We start from the raw sequence: 17,469 nt of genomic DNA on the forward strand, positions 1-17,469 counted from the left end.
CCCAGGGATATCACTAGCAAGAGTTGTCTCTCTGCTCTGTCTTCTGCAGTGGCAGCTCCACTGGGCTCCCCACAGTGCTGCCTCCAGCAGCTCCAAGCTCTCTCCTTAGGGTAACAAAAACCTGTAGCATTTCCTGGCTTCATGTCTCTTCCTCTTCATGAGAAAGAAGAGGATCTCTTATAGCATGTGGGAGAGAGAGCCCCAGCAAACATCTCCTGCCTCACGGTACTCCAGTTGGGTTATACTCCCATCTTTCAGCTAATCATTGTAACCAGGAGTGATTCTTCCATGTTGCTTCAGCCATTCTAGGCCTACTCTTAGAGGTAGGGTTAGGGGTGAAGGAGACAGGCGGCAAATACCACCAAACCATCTGGCTGAGAATATGAGAGGAATGAGTTACCCAAAGGAAAATTGCAGTACTGTCAAAAGAAGGAGTCAATAAAAGCTGAGAAGAGAACAAATGTGCATTTATAAAGGCTTTAAAAATCTTCTGAGCTGGAATCTCATAATTATTTCAAAACAAACTACTTTTGTTTTTCCCTGAAGTCTGAGACCACCAGGCAAGGAGAGGCTTCTGGAGGTAAAGTGAGGAGTGGTTTCAGGCCCTGGAGCGGAGCTGGAGTGGCAGCCTCATTTCTCTTTGACAAGCCAGTCTTGAGCCAGGTGTGGGATCATGGTGGCTAGTTAAGGATCCCTGATCTCAGCCAGCCCTCGTTGCTTCACAGTGGGACACTGAGGTCCAGAGAGCTTGATTCACGCAAAGTGACTGGTTATCAGCAGGACCCATCCTGGGACTGTATTAGGCTGTTCTCATGCTGCTATAAAGAACTGCCTGAGACTGGGTAATTCATAGAGAAAAGAGGTTTGGGCTGGGCGTGGTGGCTCATGCCTGTAATCCCAGCACTTTTGGAGGTCAAACATGGCAAAACCCCGTCTCTACTAAAAATACAAAAAGTAGCCGAGTGTGGTGGCACATGCCTGTAATCCCAACTACTCAAGAGGCCGAGACCGGAGAATTGCTTGAACCAGGGTTCTGGTGGTTGCAGTGAGCCGAGATCATGCCACTGCACTCCAACCTGGGTGACAGAGTGAGACTCCATCACAAAAAAAAAAAAAGAGGTTTAATTTGACTCACAGTTCTGCATGGCTGGGGAGGCCTCAGGAAACGTATAATCATGGCGGAAGGCACCTCTTCACAGGGCGACAGGAGAGAGAATGAGTGCCCAGCAAAGGGGGAAACTCCTTTTAAAACCATCAGAACTCATGAGAACTAACTCACTATCACAGGGGAACCGCCCTCATGACTCAATTATCTCCACCTGGTCCCTCCCACGACACATGGGGGTTATGGGAACTACAATTCAAGATGAGTCTTGGGTGGGGACACAGCCAAACTTTATCACGGCCCACAGCACCGTCACTCATATAACACTTCATGGCACTTCATCAGCACCGTAAAGTAAGTACCAAGTACTTGAAGGACATTTAAAAAAAATTTTGTGGTAAATTATGGTCATCTTGACTTCGTAATGATTAGTTGAACCATCCAAAATACATTTAAAAATATACATTGCATTATTTTTAAATAGTTATGAAAGAAAGCTGAAAACATTTTTGGTTGAATGAAATTTTACCATTTTAGCTTTGTCTTGTTTCCAGGATTTTTCAGTCGTGTGGCATTCACTAAATAATAAATGTATTGTATGTTTCAGTGTGTGGTAACAGCAAAGAATGACTTCATCAACCACTTGATCTCCTCTGTTGTGGTTTATGATGCCATCTGGGTTCTTTGGTGGAATTATTTCCATCTAAATCACTATAAACTCCTATTTAGTTTTCACAAATCTAAAGCCAGATATGTTTGTGGTTTTTAAACAGTGATGTAATTCTGGAACATACTTTGAAAGTTACAAGTTGTCATATACTGTTAGTATTTAACTCAGTGTTTCATATACTATCAGACACTAGAAGCCTGAACAAAATCCATTTCTCTGTTTTTTCACTCTTCAGCATCCTACTTTTTTGTCTGTCTTGCCACCATACATTTGATTATACATCAGTCAAGTTTATACAGGGAGCGTTGGGAGGCCCTGTGGGCATACAGAGTACTGTGGGACATGGCCCTGCTGTACAGGAATTATGAAACTGAGATGGAAAGGTTGTTTCACTGTTTCACTAAAATATGTCTTTTTCTATATGATCGAGAATAAGAAAGAGTCTTACTTCTTTGGCCAGTTGTGTGAAAGAGACCGGATTATGTTGAAGACAGGTAAATTTTGCAGGATATACACATTGAACTGCAAAGAAAGTAGAGAGAAAGAGACAGAGAGAGAAGAAAGAGAGAGAGAGAAAAGAAAAGAAAACTAAAACATCCTTTCTAGGAACATATAACCCAGTTGACTGCCAGGTAGGAGCAATAGCAAGACAGCAGAACTTGCCATAAGGGCCTTGAGGCCCAAAGTTCAACAGAAAAGTCTGAAATTTTCTGAGGTTATGTTGTGTTTTTATTCTGATTTTTCCCCTAAAAGGCTTAGGGAATGTGTAGGGGTTGGGGGGTGGTCATTGGTAACAGTGATAGGTGGGTTTGGTAAGCCAAGCCTACGGTGCAAAACAGGGCACAAAGGGCAAAGAGAGAGGAGGAGGCAGGGAGCTTAGTTCCCATAAAGGCAGGGAAAGAGACAACAAACTCTATGGGTTTGAGAGTGGGTGATTTGAAAATCGAGTAAGAAAAAGGAAATGGATCAGGATGGGTAGTTGGCTATGCATAAGAGCATCAGGAGGCAGGAAGTAAACTTTGTGGTTCAGCTCCTTATATGTTAGGGAAGGCAGCTCCTCAGCAGTGAGGCACAGAGATCCAAGCAAGGTCTAGAGAAGGAGGTGAGTCAGCAACATATTTCAGTACATGTGGAAGACGGGTTCAGGTCCTGGTGCTGTCACCTTGGGAAAGTCCAGATTCCTCATCTGTGACGTGAGAAAGTTGGAATAGTATGTCTCTTAAAACCCTGAGATGTCATGAGGTTAAGAGCCATCATGTTCCCCATCACCATCCAGCATAGCCCATGGACTAGACTTCTAGAAGTTATAATGATAGTCATTTGTCTGTTCAGCAAGTTATTTACTGAGTACCCATGATGTGCAAAACATCAGGCAGGGGATTATAGCAGTGAGCAAGATAAAATCCTTTTCTCTCATGGAGCTTGCATCCCAGGAAGAGGGACAGACTACATGCAATCACATATACACATAAATGAACAAGTTAATTGGAGGTAGTGGTGATTGCTATGCAGATGGTAAAACAAGACAGTGTGGTGGAGAGAGACCACATGTTTGGGGAAGAACTGTCTCCTGTCTGAGTGGGTAATGTTTAGATGAGACCTGATGTGCAGGAAGGAGCTAGTTGTGAGACAGTCTGGGGCAAATCAAACTGGTTAGAATGAGCAGACAAGGCCCTCAGGAAGGAGTGAGTCTGATACATTTTAAAAAAAAAACAGACAGAAGACCAGTGTGGCTCAAATGAATGAACAAGGAGGAATTAGAGAGGTGAGCCAGCACCGGATTACATGGGACCTTGGGAGCAACTGTAAGGCATTTGGACTTGGTGCAGTGGAAAGCCTTTGTGGGTTTTTAAGCAAGAGAATGAAAGGATCTTCTTTACATTATAAACAGATGGGTCTGGCAATTCTATAAAGAATAGATTGTAGGGGAGCAAGAGGAGACGCAAAGAGACTAGTTAAGAGGCTGTTGCAGTAGTCAAGGTGAGAGAGGGTAATGACTTGAATCGTGGGAGTAGCCGGGACATGTGGAACAAGTGGGTAGCTATGGAATGTGTGTAGAAGTTTTGGAAGAAGGAAACATGGGGCCGGCCTCCTCTCTCCTTTCTGTCCCTGCCAACCTCATAGATCTTCATATCTAGAAGGAAATCTACGATAGATTTCACTTTTGATTTCTTGATTTCTACCTTGGGAATACAGAAGGAGTAGCCTGTTGTGGTAGCAAATATGATAGTTCAGTTTTAAGTCACTGTAGAAAGGCCTAGTGGATAGAGGAATACAAATATATATATATATATATATATATATATATATATATATATATATCTCAGCCCCAGTAGAATGGATTGAGATCCAGATTAGTAGCCTACAGTGTCCATCAAAGGAAGAACTACTTTCCCTTGGTCTATAGGAATCCAGGAGAAGACTGGCCCTGCTAGGGTCATGTGGCCACTCCTGAACCAAATGGTAGTTCTGGGAGTAGGAGGTAGGGGTGGTAAAATGATGGAGCAGGCACCTTTTATGTCTTGCATCCCATTACAGGACATGAAGCTGGGTCAGGAACAGTTCCCTTAGGGCAAAGGTACAGACTAACAAAAACAACGTCTATAACGATGCCTTCATTTGGATTTCTCCAGATGCCAGAACCCCTAGGTAATTCCTGGCCAAAGGTCATAGCAGGCCTGAATTGTAGCTGTCTGAACCTCTGTCTCATTCTCGTCTTCAAAGGGACTTTTAAGACTAGAATATAAGCCTTGTATTGATTATTTTTCATTGACTTCCTTATATAGTTGATTATTTTCTAAAACTATGTAAAATAATAAAAACTCTCTTAAGGTTTTGCCACAGCCTGGCTCTCAGTGTCTCCTTTAAGTGACATAGGACATCAAGTAACCAGCACCCAATTTCTGTGTCAAGCATAGGTAATCTGAGGGCACTGTCCCTGTCAGGATGGCCCAGGTTCCCATCTACTTGACTGCATGGCAGCATAGCAGGTATCATAGGAAAACAGTGGGGCAGAGAGTTTTTGAAGCAGTATTAGATGCAGAAGGGGTTGCCCTGCTGCTCTGATTGGCAGGCTCCTTTCCCCTTTGTGTGCGTACCTCAAAGCCTCAGCACACTCCTCTCTCATGGTCCTATTTTCTGGAAAGAGGACCCACAGAGGCTTTTCACCTAGAACATGTTAGGGAAGGGAGGCATTTGTCTTTGGTTCCTTTGTCTCCCTCCTTCCTGTTTCCCCAACCCTTGGGGCTTGGTGCCTCCTAGCTTTGGCTGTTTATAAATCCCCAGTTCCCTGCACTACCCCAGCCTTTCTCCTCTAGCTTCATGAATTCCATTCAGTTCAACCCATTTAAGGAGTGGCCCTTGCAAATAAGGCTTTAAGTATGCACTCTCAAATTACCCGCCTCTTGTTCTTTCTATATTCTAAATAAATCTCAGCCAGGTGATAGGAAGATGGAATTGATTTATATTACTGTGTAATGATATATTGAATTATTTATTCAATAAATACTTTTCTTTTTTTTACTGCAAACTATAACCAACTACTCTTACAAGCACTGAGATTGCAGAGATTAAAGTTCCTGGCCTAGGGCCAGGCGCAGTGGCTCACACCTATAATACCAGCACTTTGGGAGGCCGAGGCTGGCAGATCACCTGAAGTCCAGAGTTGAAGACCAGCCTGACCAACATGGTGAAACCCCATCTCTACTAAAAATACAAAAATTAGCCAGGTGTGGTGGTGCACACCTGTAGTCCCAGCTACTTGGGAGGCTGAGGCAGGAGAGTCTCTTGAACCCAGAAGGTGGAGGTTGCAGTGAGCTGAGATCACGCCACTGCACTCCAGCGTAGGTGACAAGAGCTAAACTCCATCTAAAAAATACGTTCCTGGCCTCCTTTTGTAAGTTATGTTCTAATCGAGGAGACAGCAATACATAAATAAATAAGTATATAATATGCCAGTATAGTAGATGCTATTTTAAAGCACACAGAAAGCTTGATGATGGGGGAGGGAAGAATATGTGTACATGGGGGCATGGGGAGAGGAGGATGGGGATATTTTAGAAAGGCTAGTCAGGAAAGATATTTCTGAGGAGAACTGATATGCCACAATGGTCGGGGGATGTGTAGGTGAAGACTTGGATTTAGAGAGCAATCTCTTTTTAGTAGGATTTTCAGTTACATGGATTTGCTGTCAAAAAATAATGTGAGAAAGATTGGATGGGATTTGGAAGTGGAGGCTTCTCTAGTTTATCGCTATAAGCCAGAGAGTGGCACCAGATGGACTCTCCTGTCCCGTGCCAGTCATGTTAATGTCACGGTTAAGACTTCCAACTTGTCTTTCTTTCCAGCTACTACCACTTCAACTTTCATCCTTGACTTTGATGCAGATTCTCCCATCATATTGACTCTTCAGGCTGTACTGAACAAGGATCGTGTTCTCTGACTTGGAAGAGGCTCCTCATTGCCCTACCCTGTGGATAACCATGTCATTTAAATGGATACTTCTGAGAGCAGATGGGGCACTATCACTAATTATGCTGAGATAACAGGTGTAATCCTTTGCAATCTAGATGATTGGTCACTGTAGGCATGTGGTCATTGGCTGAGCTAGCTCCAGCACACAAATGGAACCAAGACTCCCCTCCCAGCTAAACTTCTGTCTGGAGACTAAGAGGTTGGTTCCTTGTATGGTACGTCTACAAGTCAAAAGAGAGGTCATCAAACTTTAGTTATTGGTCTTGTTGCCTTACCCTCAGGCCTGATTTTCTATTTTATATCTTGGAGGTCCTTTAGTTCCCATCCCAGAACATGCTTGTACTAGTTTCTATTCTTCTGAAAATGAACTGAGACCCATTTTCTTAGCTGCTTCAGGCTGCTGCCAGGGATGAGATGTAGACTTTCTTTCGTGTCCAGGTCTAGGAAAGCTATCTCCAGCCCCAGACGCTCTTGCAGAGGCTCTACCAGGCCTGGATGTTTACATCCTTGGAGCCAAGATGTAATCAGGGGAGCCAGAATCAAACTGATCACCCTTCCGGTCCCGGTGACACTGTCTGGATATAATCCAGAAATGCTGTTCATTGCTGCTGCTTTGTAAAGTTGTATGCTCATAGCCTTAAAAAAATTAAAGGAACATGATAAGCACCCATGCTTTTTTAAATAAAATATTATAGATATTGAGATTAGGCCACACAATTTGGTGGAAGTAACAGCCAAAAAAAACTTCTATGATGGAATTCTACTGAATTATTTTTATCACAATAATAACAATGACGTGGCATCTTACTGGATTCAAATGTAGTTTGTAGTATAGGTCCACAGTCTCTTAGTCTGAAATCCTAAAGAGCTCTGATAACTGGGGGAAAAAAAATCCAGTTTTTCACAAGCTTATTTAACGGCAAAACCTGATTTGAATCAGCATGAAGCTTATAGTCTTTATTTATCCTATTTAGTGTGAATATTCAGGTATTGTTGCAGAAATACTAATGTTTTCTTTCTTTCCCAAACTTCAAAAGAGGCTATTCTATAATATGTGGTATATAAACCATATTAACTATCCAAACACTTCTGACCCAAAAGTTGTCTGAGAAGGGATTTTGACTCTACAATACTGCCTTGGCCTATTACTTGTTTTTCAATTAATAATCTCCATAAATTAGATGAGCATAAACCTTAATTTCCTATTGCTTCTGAGTGGTTTATAGTTTGGGAACTACTCAGTATTAGTTTCTAGTTCAATATTTAGTACCTTAGCTTTTGGAAGGAAAACAAAACATTGATTTGATAAAAGATTGATAAATAAATAAAAATAGTGGATACATATTGAGCCCAGATCTCCCATTCTACACTGGTATACCATGGAGAGATGAGAAAATATTCTTTGCCATCATATGAAGAAGCAGAGTGGTCACACATTTCCATTTTCACTTTGTGCTGAGTCCGTAAGAACTGCACTGGTGTTCTATTGAAACATAATAGAAGCCTCCAAACACAATTTCACACTTTTTTCTGAGTGCAAGAAAGTAGTTATATGCTCTTACTGGTTTAGAAAAAGACTTTTCTATTCTTTTCTCAAGGAACATATTGTTTCTCAAGGTCAAAGGGAGAGGAAGAATGTATTAAATATTCTGTTCTTTACTTTCTGACTGAACTGTGTGGTAGCCAGGCTCCAAGAAAGCCCTTGATGAGTCTCACTTCCTGGTTTTCACATTCCAGTATAGCCCCCTCCATATCAAATAGAGTTGACCTGTATAACTAATATCAAAATGTCAGAAATATCAGAAATATCAAAATGTGACTTCTGAGGTCAGGTCATAAAAGACATTACAATTTCTGCCTTGCCTTCTCTTGGAGCACTTACTTTTAAGAGGCTAGCTATTGTGTAATGAGAAGACTTAATTAAGGAGCCCTATGGAAAGATCCATTTGGCAAAGGACTAAGGACGCCACCCAACAATCAGCACTAAATGGCCAGCCATATGAGTGAGCCACCTTGGAAGTGGATTCTCCTGCCCCAGTCAAGCCTTCAGATGACTGCAACTCCAGCCACCCACTTGATTTCAAGTTCATGAGTCACTGCAAGCCAGAATAACCCAACTAAGCCACTCTTGGGTTCCTGACCCACAGAAACTGTGAGAAATAGAATATACTTGTTGTTTTAAGCTGCTAAGTTTGGAGGTAATCTGTTACACAGAAATAGGTAACCAATATACCTGGAACTTTGATTTAAGGAAAATATGTTAGTTTCTCTTAATTATGAAAATATCACGGCCAGGCGCGGTGGCTCAAGCCTGTAATCCCAGCACTTTGGGAGGCCGAGATGGGCGGATCACGAGGTCAGGAGGTCGAGACCATCCTGGCTAACACGGTGAAACCCCGTCTCTACTAAAAAAAAAATACGAAAAACTGGCCGGGCGAGGTGGCGGGCGCCTGTAGTCCCAGCTACTCGGGAGGCTGAGACAGGAGAATGGCGTAAATCCGGGAGGCAGAGCTTGCAGTGAGCTGAGATCCGGCCACTGCACTCCAGCCTGGGTGACAGAGCGAGACTCTGTCTCAAAAAAAAAAGAAAAGAAAATATCACTTTCATGTTGCAAATTTCAAACATATTCAAAGATATTCTGACCTGAAAAATGAAAATATCCTATAATATCATCCTCTCTATAATTTGTGGCATGTAGTTCCTGTTCCAGATTTTTTTCCTTCTTCTTTTTTTTGAGGCAGACTATTGCTCTGTCGCCCAGGCTGGGGTGCAGTGGCATGATCTCTGCTCATTGTAAACTCCGCCTCCAAGGTTCAAGCGATTCTCCTACCTCAGCCTCCCAAATAGCTGAGACTACAGGCACCCGACTAATTTTTGTATTTTTTGTAGAAAATGGATTTCACCATGTTGGCCAGGCTGGTCTCGAACTCCTGACCTCAGATGATCCACCTGCCTGGGTCTCCCAGAGTGCTCGCATTACAGGTGTGAGCCACTGTGCCCAGCCCAGTTCCAGATTTTTTTTAAATGCAAATACTAATGCACAGGCCGGGTATGGTGACTCAACCCTGTAATCCTAGCACTTTGGGAGGCCAAGGTGGGTAGATTACCTGAGCCCAGAAGTTCAAGACCAGACTGGGCAACATGGCGAGAACCTGTCTATACAAAAAAATTAGCTGGACATGGTGGCCCACACCTGTGGTCACAGCTACTGGAGGCTGAGATGGGAAGATCTGGGTGTGGTGGCATATGCCTGTGGTTATAGCTACTTGGGAGTCTGAGATGGGAGGATCACCCTGAGCCCAGGGAGGTCAAGGCTGCAGTGAGCTGTGATTGCACCAAGCACTCCAGCCTGAGCAACAGAGTGAGACCTTGTCTCAAGAAAAACAAACTAACAAATACTAATGTGTGTATGTATGCACGTGAGTATTTTGTTAATTGATGCTGGATTATATTAAACCTGCTGTCTTCCAACTTGCATGATTCACTTAATGTGTCTTGGGATATCTTCCATATGAATTCATATAGTTGTATGTCATTTGTTAACATATCTCCATATATTTTACTGTATGCACTTCTCCATTTCCTACTGGAGAATATTTGGTCTAGTTTCAGTTTCCACAGATACAAACAATGATACGGTGGGGTAATCTGTGGCATATATTTCCAGAAGCAGAAATGCTGGATCAAAGGGAGGCACATTTCAAGTTCTGATAGATATTTCCAGATTGCCCTCCCAAAAAGTTGTACCCAGGTATTTAACCAGGGAATGTAAATGTCTATTTCCCTATATTCTCAACAACACTGGTTATCCACTGTCATTGCCAATCAGGTAAGTGAAAATGACTAGTTTTCTGTTGTCCCCAGCTTGTTGGCCATCTTTTTACATGTTTATCATTATTTGTATTTCTTCTGTTTTGAGTTATCTGTCCATCTTTACCTGTCTTAATACTAGGTTACTTGTCTTATATATTGACTGGTAAGAACTCTTTGTATATCAGCAGGTTAAATTCTTTGCCTGAAATGTAGTTTATACAAACTTCCCCCAACTTATTGTTCAAACTGATTTTAACAGTTTTTGAATCATAGGAACTTTTTTGTCACATGTGATCCCATCTGATGTGTTATATAAAGCATGAGATAGGCATTACAACTCTAATTTAAAAGTGGTTAGAATGAAAATTTAAAATAAACAAGAAAGCATTTCTATTTCTACAGCTGTTAACTGTTACCATGTTTAACTTTGGTATCAGTGAATCAGTTGATTTGGATTCCTTCTGTTTCCTTCTAGTATACCAAATACTACATTCACCGAATTCCAAGAAGCCGGGAGGTTCGGCAGTCCTGGCCCTCCACCGTTTTCACCACCTTGCACTCCATGTGGCTCTCCTTTCCCCTCATTCACCAGGTGAAGCCAGATTTGGTAAGTAAGACCATCACTAAGGATAGGGAAAGTAACTCCCTGTAGATCTTTCATTAGTAACAGGACATACTGTTTTCTTAAACAGCTACCATTTATCACTGTGCCAGGTCGTATACAAGACCCTGAACTGGCTGGTGCCTTGATCTTGGACTTCCCAGGCTCCAGAACTGTAAGAAATAAATATCAGTTCTTTATAAGCCACCCAGTTCATGGTATCTCATTATAGCACCTGAAATAGAGTAAGATATCATCCTTGGATTTTTTGTGACTTTTATCACAAAGCACTCTTTCTCCTGCCTCAGCCTCCTGAGTGGCTGGGACTACAAGTGCGTGCCACCATGCCTTGCTAATTTTTGTATTTTTAAGAGAGATGGGGTTTCACCATGTTTTCCAGGCTGGTCTTGAACTCCTGACCTCAAGTAATCTGCCCGTGTCGGCTTCCCGGTGTGCTGGGATTGCAGGCATGAGCCACTGTGCCTGGCCTGTGACCAGTAATCTTTGATGTTACTGTTGTAATTGTTTGGGGACACTGTGAATCGTGCTTACATAAGACAGTGAACTTAATAAATGTGTGTGTTCTGACTGCTCCAACAGCCTGCTGTTCTCTCTCTCTCTGTCTGTCTCTCTCTCTCTCTCACACACACACACACACACACACACACACACACACATGCATTCCTTGAGCTTCCCTGTCTATGAGACACAACAATATTGAAATTAGGCCAATTAATAACCCTGCAATGGCCTCTCAGTGTTCAAGTGAAAGGTAGTATTTCTCATGTTTCACATTTGAAATCACAAGCTAGAAATGATTAAGCTTAGTGAGGAAGGCATTTGCAACAGGCACTTAGCCAAGTTGTGAATGCAAAGGAAAAGTTCTTGAAGGAAATTAAAAGTGCTACTCCAGACCAGGTGCATGCCTGTAATCCCAGCACTTTGTGAGGCCGAGGCAGAGGGATCACGAGGTCGGGAGATCGAGACCATCCTGGCTAACATGGTGAAACCCCGTCTCTACTAAAAATACAAAAAATTAGCTGGGCGTGGTGGTGGGCACCTGTAGTCCCAGCTACTCGGGAGCCTGAGGCAGGAGAATGGCATGAACCCAGGAGGCAGCACTTGTAGTGAGCGGAGATGTCGCCACTGCACTCCAGCCTGGACGATAGAGTGAGACTCCGTTTCCAAAAAAAAAAAAAAATAAGTGCTATGGCACTGAACACACTGGTTTTATGATAAGTACATGACATAGCCTCATTGCTGATATGGAGAAAGTTTGAGCACTCTGGATAGAATATCAAACCAGCCATATTCCCTTAAGCCAAAACCTAATTCAGGACAAAGTCCTAATTTTCTTTAATTCTGTAAAGACTGAGAGAGGTGAGGAAGCTGCAGAAGAAAAGTTTGAAGGTAGCAAAGGTTGGTTGAGGCTTAAGGAGAGAAGCCATCTCCATAGCATGAAAGTGCAAGGTGAAGCAGCAGGTACTGATGTAGAAGCTGCAGCAATTTATACAGAAGATCTAGTTAAGATAACTGATTAAGGTGACTACACTAATCAACATATTTTCCATATAGACAGAACTGCCTTATATTCGACAATGTCATTCAGGACTCTCATGGCTAGAGAGGAGAAGTCAATACCTGGCTTCAAAGCTTCAAGGGACAAGCTGACTCTCTTGTTAGGGGCTCATGTAGCTGTTGACTTTAAGTTGAAGCCAGTGCTCATTTACCATTCTGAAAATTCTCAGGCCCTTAAGAATTATGCTAAATCTATTCTGCCTGTGCTCTATAAGTGCAACAACAAAGCCTAGGTGACAGCACATCTGTTTACAGCATGGTTTGCTGAATATTTTAAACGCACTGTTGAGACCTGCTACTCAAGAGACAAAGCTTCCTTCCAAAATATTACTGGTCTTGATATATTGGGCTGGATGTTTTTATTTTTAAAAAATACAAAATATGCTGCTCATTGACAGTGTGCCTAATTACCCAAGAGCTCTGATGGAGATATACAAGGAGATTAATATCTTTATGCCTGCTAACACAGCATCTATTCTGCAGCCCAGAAATCAAGGCATAATTTTAACTTGCAAGTTTTATTATTTAAGAAAACATTTGTAAGGCCATAGCTGCCATAGATAGTTATTCCTCGGATGGATCTGGACAAAGTCAATTGAAAACCTTCTGGAAAAGATTCACCATTCTAGATGCCATTAAGAACATTCTTGATTTATGGGAAGATGTCCATAAACAGGAGTTTGGGAGAAGTATATTCCAGCCCTCCTGCATGGCTTTGAGAGGTTCAAGACTCAAGTGGAAGAATTAATTGCAGAGGTGATGGAAGTAGCAACAGAGCTAGAATTAGAAGTAGAGCCTGAAGATGTGACTGAATTCCTAAAACCTAATGATGAAACCTGACTAGGACCCTGCCCTGTGACTGGATTTATACCGTGCACTCGAGGTTTAAGAGTAAACACAGCTCTATCCGTAAGTGGCCTAAGGTGATCTGTGAAAATGGCTTGCTATTCACTTGACCTAGAAAAATTCCAGGAAAGTCATGCAGATCAAGAAGTTCAAGTCTTCATGTTCACTTTAAGAACATCCACGAAATTGCCCATGCCAGAGAGACCTAAGTAACCAAGATGTTCTGTAACTCCAATTTTCTTTAGACATGTATTAGATTCTGCCAATATTAGCTAACTTGCTCAATTAAAAAGTTATCTAGTATTTTAAAAAATATCTTTGATGCAGCAGGTACTAAAAGGGATGAATAAAACAGCTCCTCAGGAAGCTTATACTTTAGCTTCAGGGAAAATGGAGTAAAGAAACAACAGGTAGACTCGAAATACAGATTAATTCAGTTGAAAATAGAGACCCTATTTAAATCAGAAATAGTTCTTCCTCTCTGCAGCCTACATTAAAGTACTTTTAGCTTGTTCTAGTATTCAGGATTCTCTTTATTTTATTAAAAAAAAATTTAAAGATGGGGTCTCTCCACATCGCCCAGGCTGGTCTCAAACTCCTGGGCTCAAACCATCCCCCAGCCTCAGCCTCCCAAAATGCTGGGATTACAGGTGTGAGCCACCGTGCCCAACTAGTTTCTTAGGATAGCAACTTAGGTTATTGATTAAGATATTTCTTCTTTTCTAATACAAGCATTTAATGCTATACATTTTCCTCTCACAACTGCTGTAGTTTCATCCTACAAATGTTGATATGTTGTATTTTCATTCACTTCTAAGTATTTTTTATGTCCTTCAAGTCTTCATCTTTGACCCATGGATTATTTACAGTGTTTTGTTTAATTTGCAAGTGTTGGGAAATTTTTCCTATTATCTTTCTGTTATTGATTTCTAGTTCAATTTCCCTATGGCCAGAGAACATACTCTATTTTAAAATATATTGAGGTTTTTTGATCCTGGATGTGGTTTGTCTTGGTGAATATTCCATGGGCATTTGAAAAGAATATGTATATAATTGTCTATGAGATTCTGTTGATGGATGATGCCGTTGAGTTCTTCTGTGTCTCTGCTGATTTTCTAATAGTTCTGTTGTTGATTGCTAAAAGAGTGACGGGACACTTTGTTAACCCTTCTAAAACCATGTTTAAATAGTCCTATTGATCTCAACCCTTCGTAATCTCTTCTGTGTCCTTCTGCTAAAGTACACACTGATCCCACATTAAAATGAATTTTAAATATTCCATGGGCGAGATGGATACTCTTTTGTATCTTGAAGCCTAAAGATTTTTTCACTGTTGTGTCTTTCATTTTTTCCTAAAAGTAGAAGTCTCTGTGTGAATCTTCAATGACTAGGCTGATCTCATATCCTCTTGAAAATATACTCCTAAAGAGGAGTTAGTTTGTTTCAATGAGAAGAAGAGAAAAGTTAATTTGTGAGATTGCTGATGATTAAAGTAAGAGGACTGCTTATGTTGGGGGAAAAAAATCTATAAAGTTCTTGAGGGTAAAGGCCAAGTATTTTTGCATTTTCCATGGTCCTCTCTAGAAAAGCTTCCACATATTTGAGGAATGACTTAAAAATAAATGAATGAATACTGGATAAAATGAGTCATCACAAAAACAAAGACACCCACTCCCTACACTGGTGCTCTTCTCAGGCTTTATTAAGAGTCTGAAAAACCAGGAGGGTTTCCAAAGTCTGCAGTGTTTGATTACTGGCTTCATTCCACCCTGGCCATTACCAGATGAAATACTCAAGGAAAGAGCTCTGCATACAAAAATGAAACCTAATTTAATTTTTAATCAAGTAAAAAATAAATTTCAGATTCTCTGTATTAACAAATTGAAAGGAAATGGACCATTTCAGCCTAATACTCTGCCTCTTTGCCTGAAGCTGGTTTAATTCACCATGACAAATTTAGATGTACTTATTACATCTACACTCACTCACGCGTTGTATGAAAGAAGGCCATTATTTTATTTAGTCATTTTTTTCCATGTTCCATACCCAGTTTGAGCTGTGAAATGTCTAAGTTCATAGCAGTAGAAAGTTGATGGCTGGGTGCGGAGGCTCATGCCTGTAATTCCAGCACTTTGGGAGGCCAAAGCGGGCAGATCACTTGAAGTCAGGAGTTCGAGACCAGGCTGGCCAACATGGGTGAAACCCTGTCGCTACTAAAAATACAAAAATTAGCCGAGCTTGATGGTGGGCACCTGTAATCCCAGCTACTCAGGAGGCTGAGGCAGGAGAATCACTTGAACCCGGGAGGTAGAGGTTATAGTGAGCTGAGATCACTGTACCCCAGCTTGGGGCATAGTGTAAGACTCCATCTCAAAAAAAAAAAAGTTGATGACATGGATGGTGGGTTATTATCCATAAGTAGGATACTGTGATTTTTTTTTTTTTTAATTAGGTGTTTTCTGTGGTGAGCCACAAACTAGGTGGCACCAAGATTATCACTGTTTGTATAGTATATAAAATTTTTATTGGCCTACTAATTAACATGTGTTTGAAATATTAAGAAGAGGCAATTAACTTCTTGTTGACATGCCAGAACCCTTACGGGAACTTTTTCTCCTTAACTGTTGTTAATTTGATTCTCTTTGTATAATGACCTTCATCTGGTATTATATTTGGTAGTGATCAAAAAACTTCATAACATGTTCAAAGGAAACTTGGCTAGACAAAGAAAAGGTCAGCTGTCCCAAGATGCTTATCTATCAATGGAATTAAGTGAGAGGAAGGTTTTCCAAGCCAAGTCAAATGAGAAACAATTAGACCACACTTGTCTACTGCTTCATGTTTTCCAAGATTAATGAAATCATAACTGGGAGCCATTTGTTTAGGTTTCCTCAGTTCCTGCTCCTCTGGTGCCCAGTCCCTCTATAATGCGTTAAAATAATGCCAGTGTCACTCCTTCCCACTGTGTGTCTCCTCTCCATATACGCACTGTAAATTTGGCGGCCTCCTTAAAGATACAGAAGGACTGGCCCTGCACTGTACGTGCATTTAGCAAGTCTGATGATGGTCAGAGTCCACTGCGAGAAGTGGTTTGATGTGAAAATCCTCCCAAATATCTGGTTTCTTGTGACTGACAAACTGCTTTTCCCAGCTGCATGGTGAAATTACCAGCTGTGCCACTGACACACTGGCTGAGTGACAACCTGTAGCTGCTTCCATCCATAAATGAGGTATTTAGTTTAAATGTTACAGCTTCTGTTTCACATTGAGTAAGTTCAGAACAACATCTGTGTCAAAATTAGGCTGCATATTAGCAGTTAGATTGCTTTGAGTTGTTTTTATTCGTCTCCATTTTGGGGGACTCTCAGCAGCTTGAAAATGATTTTTCTTTCTATGTTGATGATTTTTCCACTTGGCAAACATTACGTTTTTCCTGTCTGCAGAAGCCAGCGTGGCTTTGCCTGCGATTTTTGCTCCCTTGTTTTGCTTTGCCTGCATCACTCGTGAGCTGTCACTGTTCCAGCCCATCACAGGCTCATTTTGAATCTGAGGCTGGTGGGGACTCTTCCATTCAAGGTGAAAGCCAGTGTGTTTTCCCAAGGGTAGCTGTGAGGTCACAGTTAAAACAAAAATGAAAGTTGAATGGAAACGAATTCAGCTGTGAGAGGATAAGAAGAAGGAAAACAAAACTGTTCTTGAAGAAGGGACTAATGTGGTCATGGGCAGTGAGCTCCAGAGACATGGCCTTATAGACGAGGGTAATGGGAGGTGCTGGTGGCGAGGTAAGAACAGAGGGTGGGGTGAAGAGAAGGGAAGCCTTTGAAATGACCTTAGATGCATGAGTAATTCCTAGAACCAGTCCCAGCTTCACAGACTTCCAGTGCTTATTTTAAAGGATCATGTGAAGCAGGAGCTCTATTTGTATAGCACTTGAAAATCAAGAAAGTGATGTTTCTGTTTAGAATCTTTAAAATTTCTCTTTGACCTGCAGAAAAAATAAAAGAAGGGGGCACAGACAGCACCGATAATTGAATATGTAATGGGAGAGCCTCGGAAGGGCTACTGCCCTCCAAGTTAAGTGGGATCATTAAAGTTTTAGAGTTTGTGTCACTAGAGTCAGTAGGGAAGCGTCATAGGAAGTTTTAAAAATTTGAATACAGACTGTGAACTCCTTGAGGAACGGTGAGGTATATTACTCATCTTGGCAGTGCTAGCACCTATTCTAGAGCATGGGGCATGTAGGAGTTCAATAAATTTTGAAAGAGTAAATCTGGGTAGGAGAGAGATTAGGAAAGGAGAAGTCAGAGAAGCTATTAAAACCTGACGATGACCATTTACAGCTTTTAGGTGGGCTGGAAAAAATAGAATAGGAAAAAACATTGC

At 41.5% G+C, this 17,469-nt stretch overlaps 1 protein-coding gene across 5 annotated transcripts in view; it reads left to right on the top strand.

Moving 5' to 3' along the window:
- The window catches only part of ALG14 (ALG14 UDP-N-acetylglucosaminyltransferase subunit), a 92,876-nt gene that overhangs the window by 36,893 nt on the left and 38,514 nt on the right, over positions 1 to 17,469 (top strand). For 4 of the 5 annotated variants that reach the window (XM_001103820.5, XM_028831375.2, XM_077952746.1 and 1 more), the window contains exon 3: positions 10,537 to 10,668. In XM_001103820.5, the coding sequence (XP_001103820.1) occupies positions 10,537 to 10,668 (132 nt within the window). Of the gene's footprint in view, positions 1 to 10,536; positions 10,669 to 10,753; positions 10,838 to 17,469 lie in introns of all 5 variants that reach the window. The other variant, XM_077952723.1, reaches the window with a different exon arrangement.

This window comes from Macaca mulatta, chromosome 1 (assembly GCF_049350105.2).
Source record: "Macaca mulatta isolate MMU2019108-1 chromosome 1, T2T-MMU8v2.0, whole genome shotgun sequence".
Taxonomy (NCBI): Eukaryota; Metazoa; Chordata; class Mammalia; order Primates; family Cercopithecidae; genus Macaca; species Macaca mulatta.